Source organism: Coloeus monedula, assembly GCF_965178545.1.
Source record: "Coloeus monedula genome assembly, chromosome: 10".
Lineage (NCBI taxonomy): Eukaryota > Metazoa > Chordata > Aves > Passeriformes > Corvidae > Coloeus > Coloeus monedula.
This window is the reverse complement of record NC_138790.1, coordinates 534,835-558,829: the sequence shown is the minus strand read 5'-3', so window position 1 is coordinate 558,829 and position 23,995 is coordinate 534,835. Positions and strand designations below refer to the sequence as shown.

General features: G+C 52.3%; 1 protein-coding gene across 1 annotated transcript; it reads left to right on the top strand.

Moving 5' to 3' along the window:
- Window positions 1-6,895: 6,895 nt before the first annotated feature.
- EFHD1 (EF-hand domain family member D1) lies at window positions 6,896-23,431 on the top strand. Its single transcript, XM_082287696.1, has 4 exons — window positions 6,896-7,225; window positions 14,799-14,946; window positions 20,697-20,831; window positions 21,831-23,431. Exons 1-4 carry the CDS (start codon window positions 6,930-6,932, stop codon window positions 21,963-21,965), a joined length of 714 nt encoding a protein of 237 aa, XP_082143822.1. The 5' UTR covers window positions 6,896-6,929; the 3' UTR covers window positions 21,966-23,431.
- The last annotated feature ends 564 nt before the right edge of the window (window positions 23,432-23,995 follow it).

The window sequence follows — 23,995 nt, the reverse complement described above, 5'->3', positions numbered from 1 at the left end:
ACTGCTACTAACAGCAGATCCATCCGGAAACAATCAATCTGCTGTGTGTAGAACATCTCTCCCATGAAAAATCTCACAGTTCCTTCACACTGCAAAACATAGGCCATCACATGGGGTTATTCATCTTTTTAATGATAAGTTATTTTGGCCTGCACACAAAGGCTTTTCTTCACCACAAGTCTCTAACAGCCTCTTACTACTTCTACATAGCCTGGCATAGGCACTCTTCACAATCTTCACAGGCACACAAGGATTCTCCATCCCCCCATGTTCTTCAAATGGATTAAAGAGACAAACAGTTTGTGGTATTACAGTTTCTTACCACGGCATGCAAGGAGGTTTTTTTTAAGCTGCCCGCCAGAATCGCGGCACCGCCCTCTTTTCTCCCGTCGCCATTTCCAGCTCCGTCCCACGGGACTCACTTCTCTTTCTCTCTGACTCTGAAGCCGCCACGTTGAAGAGTGTTCTTGTTCAGCCTTTACGGTGGGGAAAGCCTCGCTCCCTTTGTGCTGCTGGCTGCGTGGTGTCCTCTTCAGTTCAGCACGAAGTGTGCTGGCTGCAGACAGGAGGCTCTGCCGGCTCCCGTTGACTCTGCCGGCTCCGCATGGAGAGGAGAGGGACCCGCCGGTCCCCAGAAGCCGCGCTGGATGGGTTTAGCTGTGAGCAGTCCATGGCTGGTTTTAGCTGCCTGTGGCTCTGAGGCAGTCCCCCCCAGCCACCCAGGGACCGTGCCACAGCGTTGGGAAAGGGGGAAAGGGGCAGTGGCCCCGGCCCGGCCCAGCGGGGCCTGGAGGCTCGGAGCCCCCCCACCTCCCAGCAAGCGAGCTCCGACAAAAAAGGGGCAGTCCCGCCTTTCTGTGCGGTTTAAATATGTAAATTGTGAGAAGCGTAATTGGTCTTAAAGACTGTCCATCAACTCAGGGTCAACCCAATACACAGACCCAGAGCCACACAAGCCACGCCTGCCATGTGAGCCACGCGAGCATCAACAGTCATGGCCACTTGCTTCGCCCTTGGCAACAATGGAACCTGCAGCCAGACCCAGCACCACACAAGCCACACATGCCACACCAGCCACGCAAGCCACGCAAGCCCCATGAGCCACGCGAGCCACGGCCACCATCGCCCTCGTGCCCCTTTGCTCGTGTGCCCAAACAAAACAAGGCACCTCTTGCCCAGACCCCAGGACACAGCAAAAGAAGCCTACAGCACCCGGTATTCCCAGGCGGTCTCCCATCCAAGTACTAACCTGGTCCAATGCTCTTCATGTTCTGAGAATTGAAGCAGGCATGTGTTTCGCAGGGTGATATAGCCATAGGTTTTCTGTAATTCGAGAAGAAACGAGAAGTTTTGGTTTTTTTCAGTGGCAGTCTGTGATGGTACTGCGGAGCGCAATTCGGCTTTTCTTTCCTGAATAACGCCTTCCAGGGATTCACATTAGTGTACAGGGGTTTTTCCAGACCGTGCGCCGGGCAGGGATGGGTGCTGATGGTTTGGCGGGAACATGGCCGTGTGGAACGGGCAGCTGTCTTTGGTCAGTGCGGCAGTGTCGCTCTGCGATTGGCAGATCCCCGTCCCTCCTTGTTCCGGGATTTGTGGCGCTTGACGTCCCCAGCTCAGATTACCCTCCCCTGCCCTACAGTCCCTATCCTGGCCCTACTGACCCTATCCTACCCTCACAGACCTTACCCCGGCTCATAGTCCCTATCCCACCCACAAGCCCTTCCCTGGCCCACTGTCCCTACCTTGGCCCACAGTTCCTATCCTGGTCCACAATCCCTCCCCTAGCCCACAGTCCATATTCTGGCCCCACAGTGAAAATTCCCACCCTACAATCACTAAGCCAGCCCTACAGCTGGTATCCCTACCCTACAGTGATTTCAGTTGCAGTCCTATAGTCACTATCCCAACACTGCAGTGATTCCAGGTCCAGCCCCACAAGGCTTTTTTCAACAGCTCTAGCTTTGCATTTTCCCACTGCTGGCAGGTGAAGCTTCTCCTGCTTCTTGTGGAAGGATCTTCAGTTTTGCTCCAGGTCAACTTCAAGTCTAGAATCCATATTCCAAACCCAGCCTGAAAAACTTTATTCCAGTTCCAGCCCCACAGTTGCTATCCCAGTCCCACAGTGATTTCAGCTCCATCCCTGAAGTTGCTATCCCACTCCAATAATCCCTGTACCAGCCCTACATTCCTTATCCCCGCCTGACAGTGATTTCAGCTCCATCCCTTTATTTCTCTGCCACCTCCACTGTTTCAGCGTCAGTTCCGCATCTTCCCACTACGGCCAGGTGAAGCTGCTCCTGTATCAGGCTGTGTGGTGATGCAATGTTTTTATTGTATTTTTGTATGTTCTTTGTACCCCAATGGTTCATCCCTACCTTCCCCACTTCTACTCCCAGTTGGTTTGCCCCAGATCCAAGCCGCTCCCCCGGTGTTCCCAATATGGTTATCCCAATTTGGTTATCCCCTCCCTTTGTTCTGGCACCTTCCCTATCAATCACCCAAACCCCTCCCGGAGTTCTGGACTGTTCTGTGTCCGTCACCCGAGCCCTCCCTCCCTCCCTAATGACCTTTATATGGTCCCCATCAATCCCTCAAGACCCTGCCCCCTCAGGTACCGCCCCTCTTGGAAATCCCCTAAACCTTGACGCCCCATTGGGGCATGTGACCCCTCTCCCTCCTCCCACCAGGACCATTGGACCAGGTGTGGGTGCTCCCCCCCAGCGTCCCTCCCTCCTGATCCACCTATTGGTCCCTAGTCGGGTTACTCCCCTTGTTCCACCCCCCTTTATAAGGTGTAGCAGCACTGCAGCTGTTGCTCGTTCACCGTGGATCCCTTCAATACATCTTGTGTTATATTCAGTGGCGAGCCTCCCTGCTACTTTTTATCTTTCCCTTCCTCGAGGGCTGCTGACTGCTACAGTGCCTGGAGCCTTTGCTCCCCAGGGTAGAGCAGAGGCTTCAGAGCAGCAGCTTTAAAGCTCTGCACCTCCGGCTGCTCCCCACTGCTGCCGCACACCGCTGGAGCCAGCCTGGGCAGTGGGCAGCAGCGGTCACTGCGACAAGGCTGGATCTTCTTTTCAGATCCAGCTCTCTCATTCTTCAGCTCCAGCTCTAGAATCCACATTCCAGCTCCAGCCTGTCATGGGTGGGAGTGGTAACTTCAGACAAAGTTTATTCAAGAAGCCCTCCCGTTGTGTCACGAGGTGCAGAAAAGGATCCCCTTGCTTTCTAAACTCCTTAGAGAGAGGAGCCTGGGGCAGCTGGATCCAGTCCCAGCCCAGGATTTTGCCAACAATTTAAGTTTTGTAACTTTTTCCCATAGGTTTTAATGACAGTGAATCAGATATATAAGAATGAATTATTTATTATGATAAATGATTAGACAAAAAGAATCAGAATTATTTACTACACACTATGAAAGCTAAAACTATTACACTACAAGATAGGGTAGTGCATTATATCAACGCAATATTAAAGCTATTATATTAAAGCTAGCAAAAAGAAACCATTATTAGAGATTGCTGTAACTCACTCATACCAATGACTGTGAACAAATCTCTTTCTTCTAACCTTTAGGAGTATCCTTGGTAAGCATCCCTAAAACCCAATGGAGGAATCTCCACACACTCCAAGGAAGAATATGTTAGAAGAACCTACTATATGGAAAGAGGACTGGGCTTCTATAGTGGGAAGGAGTTGACCGTCAGTGATGTGTCTACAGGTCAGTTTAGCAGTTTATTTGCCAAATCTTTGTCTCATTATCAGCAGGTTGATTTGAGGCTGGTGTGCCAGATTGAGACAGTAGTCCAGATTTTTAGTATGATTCAACACCAAAAACCAGCACATGATGCCCCTCTCAGCCCACCATTGGTAGCTTGCAATATAGGGCATTGTTTGAGTTGTTTGACCACACTCCAGGGCTGGGCATCCTGCTACACAGCCCCACAGTCCCAGCCCCAGCCCCAGCTCCACAGTGATTCCACCCCCAGCCGCATGGGATTTTTACGGGATTATTACAGCCCCAGAGTTTTCATTGCTCCACTCAGTTTGGGTCTGGATTCAGCCCCAGGGGGCTTCAATATACCATCTAACCTCACAGCCCCAGCCCTACAATCTTTACTTTAAAAGCATCATCTATCTAGTAATAGAATAAAAAAAACAGAATAAAATAGAAATATGACAATGCAATAGTATAATTAAATCCTAATACAACTAGAATAATGTAAAACCAATAGAATAAACAATAAAATAGAATCAGTAGTAAATGAACGCGGATCTAGACTCTAAATGATGTGGACCAATGGAAATGGCAGGGCTGGAGGTGGATAAATCCCATGGGGAAGGGGATGGAGCTGAAGCTACAGGAGCTGCCAGAGGGGTTCCAGCCCCCCCCAGCAATGGTACAACCCACAAGCAGGGAGTGGAGGTGTCAGAGCTGATCCAGAGCCAGCCCAGGGGCACCTTTTGGGATGGGGAACCAGGGGCTGAGCAGCTGTTTCCAGCACCTAATGCTGGCTGGGGGGCCTGTGGGCAGGTGGGGTGCAGGGCAAGGTGTGTGCTGGGGGTCAGGGCTCATTTGCCCCAAAGTCGGGGCCCCATTGGGATGGGTGTGGCAACCCATAGAGATATTTAAATTATGACAGTGATTGATTAATGACCTTGTCAACAGCACCGGAGCAAAGTGACAACCAGGAGCAGCTTTTAGCCAGAGGCAGTGGGAAGCTGCGGACCCGAAGCTGGGGCAGTGACATAAAGAAGGTGGGGCTTGGGGTCAAACCACTGTGGGGCTAGATAGGGGCTGTGGGGCTGGGATAGGCACTGTAGGGATTGAGCTGGAATAGGGATTCTAGAGCTGAAGCTGAAGCATCAGAGAGCTGAAGCTGAAATGAAGATCCTGCCTTGGTCCAGGAGCAGCTTCACGTGGCAGCAGCAGGAAGATGCAGAGCTGGAGTGGAAACATCAGAGCTGGCAGAGAAATAAAGCTTGTGGGGCTGCAGCTGAAATTACTGGAGCTGGGATAGGGACTGTGGGGCTGTGATAGGGATTGTGGGGCTGGGATAACAACTTTAGGGATGGAGCTGGAATAAAGGGAGGGAAGGGAAGGGAAGGGAAGGGAAGGGAAGGGAAGGGAAGGGAAGGGAAGGGAAGGGAAGGGAAGGGAAGGGAAGGGAAGGGAAGGGAAGGGAAGGGAAGGGAAGGGAAGGGAAGGGAAGGGAAGGGAGCCATGCAAACCCCTGCCTTACCTTGCCTACCTTTCTCCTTCCCTTGCTTACCCCTTTCCTTGCCGCTGTCTCCCACTCATAGCCGTAGCCGAGAGCTTTATTTCCACCAGATGGCAGCCTGGATTTGCAGCTGATAATTTCACCCTCGTCTACTCTTTTCCCTGGACACCTTGCAGACACAGAAGCGCCTTGTGTTGTTGGGCTCGTTGTTCTTCAGGGCGGCCAGTGACCCAAGCAGAGCTCCCCGCTCTCCTCCCCATTCATCTCCGGTGGAAGGAACGTCTCTCCACCATAGACGTGGCGTCGCGTGAGGGCAATGCGGTGTGGGCACAGCACATGCCACCCGTTCCACACAGCAGCCTATTTTCAGACACTCCTAATGTGATATACCTGCAGTGGCCTTCCTGTGCCACATGCTGTGGTGACCCTGCGGCCGTCCTGACCTTCCCGACCCTCGCTGGGGCAGTCTAGAGCTGCCCAGGCAGTATGTAGGGGTAGGGTGGCTGTAAATGGCCTCATCAGTCATTTTCCTGAGTAGGTTTGGTGGGAATGAGCTTATCCAAGCGGGTCAACTGCAGGTCACCGCATCAGAGAGCTGTTTACTACCTGGCCGGAGGTGCCAAACAGCCACATAACAGACGCTGGGACCGGTTTCCCGTGACGCACAGGCTCGGGCACACGGGAGCCATAAGCAGGCGGCGTCAGAGCTGGTTCTTTTCTCTCCCCCTCCTCTTCGGTGGGTAAATCCCATCAGCAGCCACCCTAAACCGCCCCACGCCAGCCCTAATACCATCTCGGGTACGCCATCAGGCTCACATCAACCAGGCGAGGGACCGACGGTCCTGGGAGGGACACCCCTGCGAGAGCCGGGGGGACAGCAGGGATGGCACTGGGCACTGTTGTCCTGGGAAGGGGAGCTGGGTGATGGGAAGAGGCCGCCTGCTGCCCATGTTCTCTGGGGAAGGAGAGGGAATCCAGGCCTGAGCCGAGCTTTGTCCTGGGCTAATTTTAGACCAAGGAGATAAGAGGAGGGAGGCGCATAGAGGGGCTTAAGGGGTCCCTCTGCCCTGGTGCGGGGCAAGCCTGATCTCCGTCGTCCCTGCAGTTGCGCCTGGGGAGCCGACGAGGTCCCGCTGCTCTCCCCGGGCGAGGGGGCTCCCGGGCGGGCTGGGGGCTCCCGGGCGGACTGGGGGCTCTTCTCGCCCCCCGTAACGGAGCGTAGCAGGCAGCGCTGTGGGGTGCACATGGCCTGTACACCCCAGGGCCAGCACAGCGCCCTGCTGTGGGGTGCAGGGGGGACCGGGGGAGGACCTGTCGGTTGGGAGGTGGGTCGGAGAGTGACCAGGGGATAGGGAGTTCCCTGCATGAGGGTGTGGGGAGACAGCCTGTGTGGGTCACCTGTGAGCTGCTGTGTAGGAGAGCATACACGTGAGATGTCAGCCTGCGGGGTGCTGGCGCACCACATGCGCGGGCTACCCCCCGCAGGCAGGGGCGACAACCCAACCACCCCACAGCCCTCACCCTCCGCCGCGCCTCCTTAAGCGCCCGCCCCGTCCCGACCTCCCTCCGCCCCGTCCCGCCCCGTCCCGCCCCGCTCCCTCTAAGTGAGGGAATAAAGTTGCGGACTGGGGCGGGCGGCCCTAGCTAGGGCGGAGCGGGGCCGAGCGGGACGGCAGCGCGGCCAGCCGGCGGGAGTGCCGGGCCATGGCCTCGGAGGAGCTGGCGCAGAAGCTGCAGCGGCGGCTGCAGCTGGAGGAGAGCGGGGCAGCGGTGGAGGGCGAGGCGGAGGCGGTCAAGGGCGCGGCGGCGGCCGGGGAGGTGGAGGAGCGGAGCTGCTTGACGGCCAGTGCGGGCGCGGAGCTGAGCGCCAAGCTGTGCCGGCGGCAGGACATCAACGAGGGCGCGGCGCAGCCCCGGCGGGCCGCCGTCTTCAACCCCTACACCGAGTTCAAGGAGTTCAGCCGCCGGCAGATCAAGGACATGGAGCGCATGTTCCGCCTGTGAGTGGGGAGGGGGGCTCGCTGCCCGGCCCGTGGGCTCTGGGGCTGGGGCTCTGCCTTCCCCCGCAGCCCCTCCCGGCGCCGGCCCCCGGGGGCACATCTGGAGAGGGGCTGCCCGCTTTCGGCAGCGTGCTCGCATTTCTCCGCGGTTTTGTGGTCGGGCTGGAGGAAGCCGCGGCGCGTTCCCAGCGCCATCTGATCCCCAGATTGTCCCTGTGCTTTGCGGGAATGGGGGGAGGCGGGGGGAGGGGGGGAGCGGTCGTAGAGTTTGCCCGGAGCTCAGCCCTGCGTTTAGGTCACGGCCTCTGCTCTGCCTGGATTGGGACGGCGGCTGTTTGTGGTGGCACCCAGGAGCTGTGGTTTTGCGGGACGCTCTGGGTGGGACGGGGGGCTGTGAGAGCACAGGCACTCTTCTGCCCCACACCCTGGGGCACAGGTCTGTGTCCCGGGGCCCGGCAGAGGCGCTCGACATTTGCCCGCAACAACCGCGACCCTGAACACCCCCAGCAGTCCTGCTGGATCTGTCTGGCAGTGTCCTAGCTCCGCGCTCAGTCCTTTCTGCCAGGCTTGGTGCTCCCTCCCGTGCACCCAAACAAAGCTTGAACACAGCTTCCTCTTGCTTCCCCCTTCCTGGGGGCTGGGATGGACTTCCCCTCCGAGCAGGAAGGTTTGTGTTGAAGTCAAGCTGCTGCTAGCAACAGGGAGAGCTGCTTCTGTAAGCAGAAAGGCTTGGCCCTCCCCGGGACCATGATCCTGCCCTTTTCTCCAGACCCTATCCTGGCTCTTGCAGTTAGGCTGTGCCTGGGTACCTTTGTCTGTGCTCAGGTTTCCCTCCAGCACCACAGACCCGTGGGCTCCTGGGGACCAGTGTCCTCTCAGCCTCACGACAGGCTGCCAGACTGGGAGGGAGCTGCTGCCGGGCAGGAGGTGGCAGGAGCACAGGACAAGGTGTGAAGATGTACTTTACCTTATGGATGTGACTGAAGTGAGATTTGTAACTTGCCAGGTTATTGTTCTCCTACCTGAAAGCTGCCTCGAGCACCCTGGATTGTTGTGAGGAGACTAAGAGCTGCTTGAATGCTGCCAGCTCCCAGCACTGCGGGGTGTTGCCTGTCCCAGCCGGGCTGTTGCCACAGGAGACCAGGCAATGAGCTTTTGTGAGCTTACTGGAGTTTGGAGTTCTTTGTTGCACAGGCAGCGTTGTGTTGGCAGCTGGTGCGGGAAGCGAGGTGGTCCGGGCGAGATTGCTGCTCCGCTCTCTCCTGTGTCCCTTTTAACTGTGCTTAAAGGGGGTCCCACTCTATGGAAGGCTGAGACATGGTGCTGGGAGGACTGGAGAACAAACAATGCAAGCAGCTGCAATGCCCAAAAGCTGTGGGCGAGAGCCTGGAGTGGGCAGCAGCACTGCCTCAATAGGGAAGAGGAAAGGCATGGCGGTGATTTTGGGAAATAAAAAGTGGAAGGGCTGAATTGCAGCATAATTTTTCAACAATGAGCTCATTAAACACCAGCCTTGTAAGCAGGAAAAGCTAGGCTTTGCAGTTGAATGTTAATCAGCTGGTCAATGTAGCTGGAAAGCATTGCATACCCTGTGAGAACTGCTGATGCCAAAGGGGGAAGAAGGTGGGCTGCATGCTCCCCTGTTGTGTTTCCTGGACAGGCAGCCAGAAAACCCTGTCCTGGTGCTCACTGCTCCAGGCACCTGAGGTTTGCAGTGGCAGAGGAGTTGGTCTTTGGTCCATCTGCTGCCAGTGACCTGTCTCAACTATTGGCTGACATCACATGCTCCATGAGGAGAGGAAATGTTCCTCTTAATTCCTGTCAGTCAGAGCTTGAGTTAATGTGATTAAGGCTTTAATTCTCTGTATGGCTTATTGGCCCTGGCCACCACAACTCAGAGTCTTTCTTACATGCCTCTTTCAAAGGCTTATTTTTTCCCTTTAGTATCTTCTCACCGCCACAGGATGCCAAGTTTCTGCTATGAAACTGCCCATCCAAAAAAAAAAAAAAAAAAAAAAGTTGCTTATCAGTTTAGTGGGACTTGTAAATCTGTAGTTCAGACTAAATTTGAGCCTGTGGTCCTGTGCATGGTGTGGGCTGGGTCATGGTGCTTCAGCTGAAAAGATGTCCGGGTGATACCAGCTACCCTGAATGCCTGTCAGGGCATCCCATGGTATGGATGGTGGCTGTGACTGCCAGGGTGGAAGCAAAGAACTCCTCTGAAAGTGGGACTCCCCATAATATGGTGTTCTGTCCAGTGCTGTGTACTGCTGGCTATGCCAGGAGCATCCTTCTAAAGCAGAAAAGATGCTCTTTGCTCTGGCTGCCACAGTTGGGCTCACTTTTTCTCGTCTCTTGTCCAAGCCTCCTCTTGTCAGCATCTCTCCTTTTTGACCCCATTCCACTGGAGGTGGGATGCAGGTATCTGCTGGAGTGCTGGGTGCAAGCAGCTCTCAGGGTGGATATTTTTTTGGCAGAGAGACCAGGAAGTCTACAGCTCAGGCTAATTATAATGTGACCCAATTAGCTGCCTATTCTGACAATGTGTGAGGACTGTGGTAACCACAATAACCTCTCTTTCTCGAGTCATCTAAGCGAACTCTCAGGGCCTCTGAAGTCTCACAGCTCCCCTTGGTGCCATCTTTGTCCAGGAAAATGGCAGAGGGGAGTGTGAAAGCCAGGCAGTGAGGCTGTGCCTGGCAGGAATGACCTTTTTGAGAGATGTAAGGGGGAGGAAAACAGACAGGACCTTCATCTGTGGGGTGCGAGGGAGTGGAGAAATTCCAGTCTTGCTATTGCTTCTGTATCTAGGGAATTTTGTGCGTTGCCCACACACTGCACAAGTGCCTTGCATCTGGCTGGTGGGAGAGGCTGTGATGTCCCCTTGCCCTCCTAGAGCCATTTAGGAGCCCCTTTGCCAGGTGCCCTGGCCTTGTCTGACATGCTGCAGCAGGCTTGATATCTCCAGAGTTGCCATGTGCTCCATGTCTGTGGACTCCCAGTGGGCAGGGAGGTTATTCCCATGGGGGGACTCAGCCACCCAGCCTGGGTCTGCAGGTCTTGCCCAGCATCTTGGAGAACATCTTAGTGGAGGAGACTCATCCTGCTCTCACATCCCTCCAAGAGCAGGAGAGCTCCTTCTGTCTGGGCTGGGGAGGATGAAGCTGCACGTGGCCGAGGAGCCTGTTCCTGTCCCGACCCTGGTATGGAGGAATTGCTCCCAAAGCTCTTTGCAATAGAACAGAATATTCCATTTGGAATGGACCACCAATGATCATATCTAGTTCAACTGCCTGATTGCTTCAGGGCTGATCAAAAGTTAAGGCTTGTTATTAAGGGCATTGTCCAAATGTCTCTTAAACACTGACAGGCTTGGGGCCCTGACCACCTTTCTATGAAGCCTGTTCCAGGGTCTGACAGCCCTCTCAGGCTCAAGGAAAGGCTTCCTCAGATCCAGTCTGATCCTCCTCTGAGGCAGTTTTGAACCATTCCCATTTATCCTATCACTGGATATCAGGGAGCAGAGATCAGCACTGCCTTCTCCATGTAAGGTGAAACACAATGCTCAGAGGAAATAAAGTCCTACTTAGAAAGGATTTGAAATATTTAAGCGGAGATTATTACTTCAGCACCATTATTCCAATTGCTTTATTTCAAAACCTCAATTAGGCACACATTGCAGCACACAGGAACTGCAGATCAAAGTACAGGTGCCCATAATGTGTGGAGCAAGTTAAGGTACAGCAAACACATACAGGGAGGGCAGGTTTTCATTCCAGCTTTTTTCAAGAAATGTAAATGTTTAGAAACTGCTCTTTGATCCTTCAGGATCTGGGATTTCTCACTCAATTGTCCTTTTTTTATTAAGTGGGGTTTTAGAGGCAGCTGGAAGATGACTGCAGAGTCAATACAGGTGATGCAGTCCTTGGCATCTCCTTTCTCCTCCCTTCCTGATCCCTCTTTCTTCTGTGATGTAACCCCCCAGCAGCTGTGTAACACCAGTGCAATGCTTGTACTTGGGCAGTAATTGTGCGTGACAGACTTCATGCTCTCAAGCAAGTCTGGTCAGCAAGCATTCCCTCCTTCCCCCTGATTTTGTGTCCTGCTTTCCTCTCCTGGTGCTTCAGCAGCCAGGCACACTCTGCAGTCCGGGTGGAAGCAAGCCAGCCTGGGAATCTGGGTGCATCCTTGTTGCAGCAGATTTTGGCAGCTGCTGCTGTGTCTCATCCGCTGTCAGGAGCGCTGCTGTGGCGGCAGCGTGGCAAAGCTTTATCACAGCTGCCACGGTGCCTGTACCTGCCTGCAGCATCCCAGCTGTCGCAGGTGGGACCTGCCGTGCCCATAGCACTGACCTGCTGCTGGACTGGCCTGCCTGTGACGTGAGGTGGCTGTGCCTGTTTGCACAGTTCCCCTCTGTCTGTAATGCCTGCACATCACCCGGGTGAGGCTTGGCTCATGCCCCAGGGAGCTTTGAGCCCGAAGGAAGCGAAGCTCTGGTGTCACGGCAGGACAGTGGGTGATGGCAGGGCTGGCCAGGCACCTGAGTGCTGTGTGCTCTTGCTGTACCACTCCTGGAGTACAGGATGGGATGGCTCCCGTGGATGCTGGGCAGTGTTTAACTTGCCCTGGTGCCCTCTTCCAGCTCTGCCTGTGAGGGTGATGGCTGTCCATCACCAGGGCAGGGCTGTGCTGCAGGCAGCTGTGTGTGAGAGGCATCTGGGGCTGGCTGAGCCCAGGGCCCTGAAAGGGGGCTTCCAAAAAGCAGACAGTAGAGCTTTATGATCTCTCTAAAGGCAGACTGTGGGGTCTTTGGTAGGACTGAGGTGTGCTGGGAGCACCAGCTGACCAGCAAGGTGCAGTCTGCATTGTGCCCCACAGTGTTGAATTCCTGTGGTCTGCTTGGGGGGTAGTGGGGAATGAATTGTGCTGTCTCTCGTGCCCTATAAATAAGCCTCTCCCTAAATAGTCTGGCTGCAAAGCAGCCGAGTGGCTGTACCCAGGTCCTAAAATAGTTGGGCTGTTTTAGGAGGCGAGGGGGGCAGGGCGGGAATGTAGCAGTTTGCAGGGCACTGCCATTGGGTTTGGCTGTCTGGCTGTCCCTGAGTGCAGGGACTGGTAACCTGATTTCTGGGTGCTTCTCAGCACCAGCTGTACTCCGGCCCAGCGTGCTCAACACCCATTGTGTGGCTGGTACAGCGTGCTGCTCTGCCAGGCCTGCTGTTGGCAAGACCCCATTTCTCACAATCCTGGCTTTGTCCTGCCTCTCTGCCGGGATGAGCCCCGAAGCTGTGCCCCATGCTTAACCCTTTCAGGGTGGCGTACTGGCCCCTGGGCCCGTGTTTAGCTGCAGGTAGTGTCCGTAACAGGAGGGTGAGATGAGCACAGCAGGCACAGGCTAGACTTGTGCCCTGCTTCTGCCTTCATCTCTGTTACCCAGAACTTCCATGTGGGGCTGGGCAGTGTCCCAACCCCAGATGGGCAGCCCTTGGAGGGGGGGCCCTTGGTATTATTTTGCGTCTGCACCCAGCCAAAGGGCAGCATGAGCCTGCTGGGCCCCCAGAAAACCCAACCCCAGGTGCCTCTTTGCCATTACACATTCTGCTGCTTTGTCTAATCAAAGGCATTGTGTCTCCAACCATCTTACTCTGGAGGAACAGCTCTGCACCCTTTCTCCCAAACTTGAAAGAAAAGCAAACTGACGATTAAATATTGCACTTACTATGCTTCTGTGATGTCTTGGAAGTGCATTTCAGTGCTGGGCTGGGTAATGCTGTGATTGTGCCTTAATTAACTGACACCTTCGTTGCTGTGAAGAACCTGCTGCACTTCCTCCCTGTGACATACCAGGTCTGTGACCTGGTTTCTGCTCTGATGGAGGCTTCTTTCCTAGTTTTTCAGAAAGCTGTCCAGCCTAGTGGGCTTATGGGTTTGCTGGGTACAGAGAGTGCAGGTGGATTGGTAACAGGGGCTCTGTGCCAGCCTAGTCTGGGAGTTATGTCCCTGTCATGGGGAGTCTCTTGGTCCTGTGACCCTTGGAAAGTAAGAGCCACAAGGAGTATCAGAAATAGTTGTGGGGATGGTGGGACTCGGGAAAGTCATGGAGGCCACCCTAGTTTGGGGAAAAAGCATGCTGTGCCTGTGCTCATGAAGGCAGGGGCAGAGATCTTGGCTGCAGCCCTGCCTTGTGCTGCCCACACCTGTATGCTGTTTGGGCTTGGTAGCTTTGTTTCATGCCTTCCTTTGCCACAGCTTCCTCTGTGGCTGTGAGGTTTCTAAGCTGGAAAGAGCTTTCTTCCAGGGTAACCGCAACTGTGCAGATCTCTGTCTGGGATGGCTACAGCCCTCATTTCTTTGGAAGAGAGCTAACAGTCAGTGAAGGATGATGGGTGGGAGGATTTGACTGGCTCCTGCCCACTGGAAAGCTTCAGCACCCTGCCTAGGGTTTCCTTCTGAATGGTTAAAAGGATTTAACTCCGTCAGGGTTGAGATGGTGGCGGTGGGGCAGTGGCAGGCTGTGTGCGAGGCCTGAGCCCAGCTTGGGAGACTCTGCCCTGTCCTCTCCTGTGAAGCCCTAGCTCTGTGCTGAACCCCGATGGCAGGACCAGGATGAAAGACAGGCTGATAACAGAGCGCCCGTCCCTGCAGCCTTTGGACTTTGAAAGCCGGTGATAGCCCTGCTGGGTGTGAAGTGCTGGTCGCTGGGTGGGCCGGATGCTTTACTCACACTTACAACAGATGTTGGGAGGAATTGGTGCAGAGTCCTAGGCTGTGCACAGCAGATCACTCACTGCCTCCCCATCTCTAAAGCATTCCTCCCCTTGCATGGGTGCTCTCCTCTGAAGAGTCCTTGCAGTCCTTGCTGCTCCATTGGGAGCATGGTCCCACTCTAGTCTTGCTTCTGGAGGTGGGCCCTGGTTTCATCTGCCAGCCTGGCCCTTTAGTGCAGCCCTGGCACCACAGCCCTGGCTGGGATTGCTGTGCTCCCCTGGGGCTGTCTTTCTGCTCTGCCTGGGGACACAGAATAAACAGCTGCCCTGAAGCATGGTGCTTATTGTGGTACAAAATCGTTTTGGAGAGGAAAGATCTTAACAGCTAGAGGGGGGGAGTTTTGCTTACAAAAAAAGGAATGCTTTCTGCCAAAAGGTTCTGCTTGGTCTCTGTTCCTTGTTTCTCCTTGAAGTTAGCAGGAAACCTGGCGGCAGCTGACTCTGCATGCCTTTGCCTCACCGTGTTGGTGCGTGGTGTAAGCTGCGTGCAAGTAACCTTTGTGCTGGACAGGCAAGTGGATGAAATGGAAATCCCTCTGAGATAAGCTGAGTTCCTCCACGTTCCTTCTGTGTGGGTGGTTTGGTCTGAGCTCCCCTGAGTACTTCTCTCTCTGGTGAGACAGCTCTGAAAGCTGACAGCTACTTCCCTGAGCTTAATATATCTCAGCACTAGCCATGTCATGCAGCTTCCCCACTTCCCTGAGCTTTGAACCACACAGTGACTTTATCCATGTGCACAGTTCCTCTTCTGGGGAGATGAGTATGGGGATGATGATGGTTGACCCCTTCCCCTTTGCACCTTGCAGGTATGACTCAGGACGGGATGGATATATCGACCTGATGGAGCTGAAGTTGATGATGGAAAAGCTGGGAGCCCCACAGACCCACCTGGGGCTGAAGAACATGATCAAGGAGGTGGATGAAGACTTTGATGGGAAGCTCAGCTTCCGTGAGGTGAGGGTGGCTGCAGTAACAGACTGGGATGTGGCTGTGGGGTGAAAGGAGGAGGCAGCTGGGCCCAGTACTCTGCCCTCTCCCCTCTGTGTTTTTCTAGTGGTGGGGTGCAGTGGAGAAACGGTGAGCTTCCCCATGCCAAGGGTGCGGAGCACTGTTAGCCTCCGTCTCCACGTGGCAATCGTGGTACCTGATGCCAAAGCTCTCCAACCTCCCTGCTTGCTTTGGGAGCACATTTGAGCCCTGTTGCAGCTGCTGGGAGTGCTCGCTGAGCTCCCTGTTGCAGCTGGAGGGAGTTATATCCCTTCTGTTTCCAGGTCTCATTACTTGGCTCCTGTGGTACAGGAGCTCAGGCCTCATTTCAGGTGCAGTGCAGGAGCTGTGCTTGGAGCAGCTCTTCTCATGGGGCACATGTATTGGGACCCTCTCTGCATCATGCAGTTACCAGCCATGGCAAGCTTTATTGAGGGGTGGTCACCTCCCTGCAGCAAGGAATAAATATGGGGATGCAGCAGTTTGGTACTGCATGCTGGCTCAGCAGGGACACAGCTCAAACTGGTCTGTCTGTTACCAGTATACTGTGACAGCTGGGAGGACAGGCCAGGATCCTCTGCCAGGCAGAGGAAGAGAGGAAATTTTAGCAGTGACCTGCATGCACTCAGGGGTACCCAAATCGTCTCAGCAGGAAGGGGGGAACCCAGTTACCACAAGCTCCTGTTGCATCATCTCCTCCTCTCAGACTTTGATAGCTGGCTCGGTCACAAGCAAATGTCACACTGTGGCTTTCTGAATTAACCCACAGCCCCTTAGGTAGCAGGAGGAGGGGCAGCACTGCTTATGTCTTGTACTGCTTTTGAGGGCTGTGCTGGTGTCCTGCTTGCTTCCACCCTGCGAGATGGCTGCGGTGGACCCCGAGAAACAAGGGAGTGGGCTCCCTTGTTTCTGCAGGCATGATGCTCTCACCATGCCTCTTCCAGGGTAGGGCTTGGAATGTCAAGGTCCGTTGTGGAAGTTTGAGAGCTCTGGCAGTGCTGGGAGGGAGGATGAGCAGCTGAGGCCCGTGACTGGCTGGGCTGGTTGGGGCATGAGGGATGACTGTCACTCATGGAGCTGCTGTACCATCTCTCTGCACTGGCACATCACACCATCTCCCTCTGCTTTCATGCCCCAAGGGCTTTGTTGGGTTCATTTCACTGCAAGAGGGCAGCAGGAAAAGACAGAGGCCAAAGACTTGGGTTACAAGAGAGGGGGAAGGGTATGCAAATCTGGGAAGTGAGAACCTGTCCCCGAGTTCCCTGGTGCCCAGTCAGAGGTGAACTGGAGGTAGCAAAGAATCCAGTGGAGCAGGAAGAGCACTGTGCCCATGGCCCCAGGTCACTGATTGCCAAATCACTTTGTGGGCTGAGGAGCCCTCTGCCTCTCTGTGTGCCTTCTGGGCCACCCTTCATTCCAGGTGAAGAGCTGGGGACAGCCTCCAGGCTTGCTGCAGGGGCTCTCTCCCATGGAAGAGAAATGCCTTTATCCTCAAGGTGCTGAAAGATGCTGTGATGTCCTGGCATCAGTGTCGTGGCACGAGTGGCAGAGCAGCTCCCCTTCTGCTGCCACCTGTTTGGAGCACAGCCGCCTGCACGGCTGCCTGTGCTGTCAGCCCCTGGCATGTGGCATGCAGCAGCTGGTGCTGTTGAAGCTTCTTGCCAGATGCAAAACAATGGTCAAGCAAACACAAGCTTGAGTGGCCCGTGGGTTGGAATGAGGGAGCATCACTGGCAGAGCTCTGGGGACAAATTACACAGCAGCTTTGGCAGACACCCAGAGCTTCTTGTGGTAGAAAGGAGCAGGATGTTTCTTGCCTTGCTGCAGGTGTGCCCTGTCCAGCTGCTGTGTTCAGGCAGAGGTCAGTCAGGGAAGCAGGTTCCTGGTGGGTTAGGAGGCCTCAACAATCCCATAGGCCTGTCCCATTCTGCTTTTCATTGGTGGTGACAAGCAAGCATGTGGAGGGTGACTAAGCTGACTTGGGTCACTCAGATAATACCAGGAGAAAACTGGTTTAAATGAGTGCCTGAACTCAGTAGGGTGCAACTATGGCACTGGAGGGCTCCTGTCTGCCTATCCAGAGAATAGCAAGTCCTGGCACACCTGCCTGAACTTACTCTTCTTGTGGCCTGGACAGAGAATTGGTAGGGACCTCTTTCACTTGCAATAGATCACCTTTTTCTGCTGCTTTGAGTAGTGTCCTCCCATTCCAGGTAAGCTGTTGCCTGGCAAGCAGGCTGTTGATGAACCACAGGTCCTGTTAGGAAAGCTGCCTTCTACCATTGACCTTTGAATGTCCACCAATACATCAACAATTAACTCTACAAGATTCCTGCTGTGACTCAAGCAATGAAATTTAGGCTTAAAAAGATTAGGTGTAGTGGGAGGAAAAAACCCCACACCTCTGACTGTCTAGTTCCATCATTACCACAGGAAACCAGAGTTAATTGCTGTAATAGTAATGTGTAGTTGGAGCTGCTGCTACCTAGACCTCACAGAAATCCACCCATTGCCCCCCACACCCTCACCAGCTGAAATGTTGACCCACATGACGTGTTTGCTACCAGGGTTGGTGCAAACCACATCCTTACATAGTGCTGCTTTTCTGGCAAGCTCTTGTTGCAAGGCTGCTTGCTGCTGCCTATCAGTCCCACACCTTTCCTTGCATGATGTCCAGCCTGGCCCTGTGGGGTATGTCTTGGATCATGAAGGATATGAGAGCAGATACAATTTAGCATGTTAGTGGGTTGGAAAGTGTGGGTCCTGTCGTCCTCTTTGAGAGCAGAGCTTTGAAAGATACCTACCTACGTTATTCACTTATGCTTCTCTGTTGACATTTCCCCGAGACTTAGCTGCACGTGGTGTGTCCTGGGCCCAGCAAGGGTGTGAAACAGGCTGGCAATGGGAGCTGAATGCAGATTTGCTGGTGTTTTCTAGTTAGTAAGGACCAATACCTCGAGGGTAAATACCTGGTGAGGTTGGTTGCAGGCTGTATGCTGACATGAGGAGGGATTGCTGCTGAGCTCCTGTGGAAACCAGCATGATGTCCCATAGTTCACCTTGTTGGATCCTTGGGACTGACGTTACGCTCTGTCCACCCCAACCAATGTCTCAGTCCCAAGTTTCCTTTAGCTCAGCCCATCTTTTGTGGCCACAGCAGCCTATATTCTTCTAGAGGATTGTTGCCCCATCCCTTAGTTTCAGGATGATTCATGCTCATTTGTACTCATGACCCAGTCCCTCCCCAGGTGGCAGCTGTATCAGACCTCAGGACTGTGCTGTCTCCACTGCTCTTTTCCAATGCCAGGAAGTGGGACTTGCAGGGTGGAGCAGGAGGAACCGTGACTAATTCCAGCCTAGCTGCCAGCCCTCTGTGTCACCGTGCTTGGTGGTGACGAAGAGGAACTAGCCAGAGCCCAGCGGATCTGAGCAGAGGGAGGGGATGTCTTGGGGAGGATTTGGTTTCTTTCCAAGCAGGATGCCTTTGCCTGTTCAGCAGTGAACCATTTATTTCTTACATGTGTGTATTGGGTTTGCATAGCCAGGTTTTCATAGTGGGGGGTCTACAAGGAGTGGCTTCTGTGAGAAGCTGTTGGAATCTTCCCCCGTGTCTGGTAAGCTAAAGCCAGCTGGCTCTAGGACAGACCTGCCACTGACTAAGGTGAGCCAATCAGGAACGATAGTAATGCCTCTGTGATAACATATTTAAGAAGGTTAAAAAGTTGTTGTGCAGAGGTAACTATGGCCAGAGAAGAGAAGAGTGAGAATCTGTGAGAGGAACAGCTTTGCAGACACCCAGGTCAGTGGGGAACGAGGGGCAGGAGGTGATCCAGGTGCTGGAGCTGAGGTTCCCCTGCAGCCCGTGGTGCAGACCATGGTGAAACAGGCTGTTCCCCTGCAACCCATGGATGTCCATGGGGATGCAGAGATCCACCTGCAGCCCATGGATGAGACCCATGCCCCAGAGCAGGTGGTTGCCTGAAAGGAGGATGTGAACCCATGGGAAGCCTATGCTGGAGCGGGCTCCTGGCAGAGACCTGCAGACCTGTGGAGAGAGGAGCCCATGCTGGAGCAGGGGAAAGACTCTTTTCCCTGCACCGTGGCAGGAACAACCTGTCAAGAACTGACCATAACCCCCATTCCCTATCTCCCGGTGCCACTGGAGAAAGCAGGTAGAGCTGGGAATGAGGGAGGGGTGGGGGGAAGGTGTCTTTTAAGATTTATTTTACTTCTCATTATCCTGCTCTAATTTTGTTAGTAATAAATTCAATTAATATCCCCAAGTTGAGCCTTTTTTTCCTATGACAGTATTTTGGTGAATAATCTCTCCAGGTCCTTAACTCATGAACTTTTGCTATATTTTCTCTCGCCTATCCAGATGAGAAGGGGAGTGATAGAGTGGCTTTGGTAGCCTGGCATGCAGCCAGGGTCAACCCACTGCAATGTGTTTGGAGAGGGAAAAGTTCCCTTGCCAAGCCCAGTCTGCTTTCTGCTTGCCCTGTGCTGAGCACTCATGGGTTAAGAGGCTGTTGCATGGAGCAGTGCCTGGTGACGCTGCCTGTGTGAGAGGGTGGCCAGCGCTGCTGTCATCTCCACACCCTTCCTCATGGGAGGCCTTCCCAAATTCTTGCATTCCCACCAGCTTCTATTGAGCAACTCGGAGGAGGGCTGGCTCAGTGTGGATGCTGGGACTCTGCTGCCCTCCTCTGGGACAGCTCGGGCTCTCCGTAGGAAGCAGCAGACTACCCAGCCTGCCAGTCTGAGGAGCACAGTACTAGATATTTGATGTTCCTGTGCAAAGGGATTTCAGGGCAACCCTACCCTGGTATCTGCAGCCCTCTGGCCTGACCTGAAGTGCTGCACTGGTGCAGCTTTGTTGCTTGTGCTCCTTTTGTACCTGGGTGGCTTGTCCTTGTGTCTGTTCTTTCCATGCTGTTCTAAGCACTGAGACACATCCTGGGATCACCAAGAATAGCAGGGAGTTACAGGACCTTTGCAAGTACACCTAGGGCTTCCACATCTTAACCTGGAGTTCGGTTGGCAGGTGGATGGTGCTGCAGAGGTCTTTATTTTTAAGCAAGCAGGTTTTGTTCCTTCTGTTAAAACCAAAAAGTATGCTTTTATGGAATGAAATACAACTTTCTTTTTTTGTTTGTTTCCCTTTGCAATTCACTTCCCAATACCCACTCTGCTGGATTTGTTAAATGGCCGTGGTTCTTTCTAAAAGGACTGCACTGATGCCTTGGTTTAGGGAGCCTGAGGTGAACTGGAGCTGTGTTTGCCCTGCTTTCATTGTCATGGGATGGGATCTGAGTCCCTAGAACCCTGGGGAAGCTTGTGGGGGGCTTATGAATACACCATTAGGGTATGGGGACATAAAGAGCTATATCTGAGCTTGCTCCATGGTTGTACTGGGCAGGTGCAGTGGTGGTCTCCTTCCTCTAACCACAGAGCAGCTCAGGCTTGGTAGGAACTGTGCTTTACCAGGGTTCTGATTCCCAGGAAACCTTGTTTTGCTATGAGATTCCTACTGCTTTTAGCGTGTAACAGGACTGTGTACTGGAGCACAAGTTCTTTGGTACCACTTGGTTTATCTAGACCTGGTTTCCTTTGCTCTGAAATGTGAATTCCATCCTCTCCAGGTGATTGTGCTGTTTCTATTTTAAGTTGTTTGAGCCTTAGTGAAAAACCTGAATGTTTCCTCTCTGTCTTGCTAGTTCCTGCTGATTTTCCATAAAGCTGCAGCTGGGGAACTTGAGGAGGACAGCGGCCTATTGACTCTTGCGAAGCTCTCGGAGATAGATGTATCCATTGAGGGAGTCAAAGGAGCCAAGAACTTCTTTGAAGCTAAGGTATGGTGTGGCACAGAGGAATATGAAAAAACTCAGCTGTAGCTGAGTTTCCTTTCAAATTTGGTTGCACTCTTGCTAGAGCCTTTCTATGGCTCAGTCAACACACCAGAGCAGTGTAATTCAGTCTGTCTTCTGGGTCTTACCCTGGTAGAGCTGACTGGCTGATCTGTGTTCCTGTGCTTGGGACTAGCCGGCTGACCTCTTTTAAAGACAAAAGTGCTGAGAAAAACAATGCAATAGGGTCACAGTTTTCCCATTTTGCAAAACCTCACTCAACCAGAATACTCTGAGTTCAGTGGTGAATGGAATGTTTTGGAGTATAGTATTTCAGACATCTCTTTCTTGAGCAGCTCTCTGTAACCTTTGGAACCGAAATTATTCTGCAGGGTCCTGGGGTTGGCAGAAAGAGCTGTACACCATCTGAAACTGACAAAGCACCCTTTCTGAAAGCTCTCTTGGAGAGAAAATAATCCTGCTTGTTTATATAAGAAGTTTTTTCCCAAGAGCCTAACACAGCTATTGCACAGCAGATGTACTGAGATGAAAGCTGGAAAAATAGCCAGCAAGTAAACAATGTCTCTTTGATCTGCAGATTATCCATGGTGTAGTATGATGTTCTCAGATTTGGCTGTGATTCAGAGTGTTTTCTGCAGCAGTTTCTCCCACTGCATACTCACAACCTATGCCCTGCTGCCTGCTTACAGAAATAATGTATGTGACCCAGTACTGATGGCATTGTTTTGGTCCCATGTTAGTGACTTATTAGTAAGTGACCTTTCTTTTCTTGATGTTAAAGTTAAGGAAGGTAACAGGTATTGGGTGTAAATACCCAAACACTGCAGTGTAATTAGTACTTGAGCTGTCCTGACAGAGGATCTCAGCAAGCACTGGGAGGTGCAGCGAACAGTTCTGTGTTGCTCATCTGGGAGTAGCTCAGGCTTTGGTTCTCCCTCTGATGCAAGGCTTGACACTCATTTATTTTCTCTCTGTCTCATAAAGGCTCAAGCCCTCTCCTCAGCCAGTAAGTTTGAAGCAGAGATAAAAGCTGAGCAGGATGAGCGAAAGCGGGAAGAGGAGGAAAGGAAGCACCGCCGAGCTGCTTTCAGGGAGTTAAAGTCTACATTTAGCCAGTAACTGACCAGCCAATATGCACTCTGAAATTGCACATGACTTGGTACGTTTCCCAGATCAGGGCTCTGCCTGGACAGAACTGCTTGGATCCTGCCTAAAACTCATCACAGCTTCACTAGCCTTCCTTTCCTGAAGATCCTCCTGAATTCCTAAGGGCACAGCTCTTGTAGTTACTATGCATTCATAATGATGTGTGTAGTAGGAGCTATGTACAAGCTATTTGCTCTGAACTGTTATGAGCACATCACCCTAAAGCAGAAACAGCAGGTAGCAAATTATGGGTGAGCAATGACAAGTGTCACGTTTGCCTATTTCATTCTTTCCTATACATCCTTTTTCTCTTAATCCTGTATTAATTCATTCCTTGCTTACAGGCAAGTAGTGAGGTCTTGTGTAAATCAGGGTGTACAAAGTACAGCTTGACTTCTGTATATTTGTACTGCTGTTGGGTGTTGTCACCCTTTTTGTATTCCTCAAAGCCCTGTGCCACAGGCTCCGTGAAAACACTGTGAAGAGAGAAAGATAATTACTAGGGACATGGATCAAATTCACTATCATTTCCTGTAGCATTTTCTACCACCCAGCATGTTGAAGAGTGTTCCAGTTTCTCTTCTCTGAAGTGCCATAGTAACAAACCCTTCAATAAGAGGCGAGATTTCCCAAGACTTCGAAGGGAGGAAGCTGGCTCTCTTAAATGAGGAATAGAAAACTGAGTTGCCTGACCATTTATCTTCTTTCACATTCCATCACATTTAGTGTACTGTACAGTTTCACTGTTATTTTCCAGCCTTAGGCAGCTGTATCTGTTTTTTGGGGGTATTGTCAGCTGGACAGTGCAATTGGATGGCACACTGAGGTTTTCTATTTGGAAATTTGCTCATAGCCTGAATCATGAAGGTGACATTGTTTGATTTCATTAGAGGCACAACGGAGGACACCAGCACAGCATACTGAGCAACCCCTGCTCAGAGAGCAGGGAGGTGAGCACATTTAACTGAACTGAATTTCGAGGGCTTGCACTATACTATTAGCCATTTTCTCTTGGAAACACAGGAAACTTGCCCACAAATGTTGAGATGCCCACTGCTTGTCTGGATATAAACACTGTTGGTGATGGCAGGGGAACTGTGTTCCTTCAGAGACCTCTCTCAAGCCATGTATTTGCTCAAATTCTGCCTCTGCTCTTGCCCCAATTAGTGGCAAAATTTTTTTTTCCCCCAGAACGAAACTCACCAGTCATCTTTTCACTTGTCTGTTTTGCTTCTTAAACTGTGAGCACTAAACTGTGAGCATGGAATAATAAATAGAAAAACCTCTACTCTTTAATGTCAGGTGAAAGAATTGCTAAACAATTAAACTGTGTATATATCTTCACAGATTATATTTTATAAATCACGCTTTTTTTAGCTAAATATTTATAATTAAATGTTTTTATACTTTACAACAAAGCAGATAATTTCATCTTCAATTATTTCTCCTGTTGCTGAAATGTAAAAATAAAGCATTGTTATCTCCAGTTTTGTCTGTGGTTTATTTCAGGTTCCTGAATATAGCATTTTTCACAAATTACAGTAGTAATCCCCAAAGCTCGGCATCCTGACTTGGATGAGTGGGGGGAGTGTTCAACCCGTTCTTGATAACACTTCCTCTTCTGCACAGCAGTTCTGGTGTAAAAAGCCCTAATGTTTGCAATTCCTCGGAAAGGGACATGGCTGTGTAAATAATTGAAATACTGCCCACTGCTAAATGTTGACATCTGAAGGTTGTCAGCCTTTCCTTATCTTAAAATAGCCTATGTCTCAGCCCCCATAGTGCCCCAGCTGGAAGTGGGGCAGGTTGCTTCAGCTAGAATTCCCTTTGCATTTCCTGCTTCTGCCTTTATTAAGGGAGAAAAAAGAAAAATACATGGATGTCTGAAAATGTGTCCAAGCATTTTTTTTCTACTATTGCAGATCTGCTAAGCTTTGCTGGTGTGGCCACACTGGGGAAGGGGGCTCAGGAAGAGGTTTAGCCATGCCTCATTTCAGGTCCAG

Excerpts from the sequence above, each read along its gene's own strand:
- EFHD1 (XM_082287696.1), top strand. The coding sequence starts at position 6,930 with ATGGCCTCGGAGGAGCTGGCGCAGAAGCTGCAGCGGCGGCTGCAGCTG. Across the intron at positions 14,947-20,696 it reads GGAAGCTCAGCTTCCGTGAG|TTCCTGCTGATTTTCCATAA; the intron begins GTGAGGGTGGCT and ends CTGTCTTGCTAG. Across the intron at positions 20,832-21,830 it reads AGAACTTCTTTGAAGCTAAG|GCTCAAGCCCTCTCCTCAGC; the intron begins GTATGGTGTGGC and ends TGTCTCATAAAG.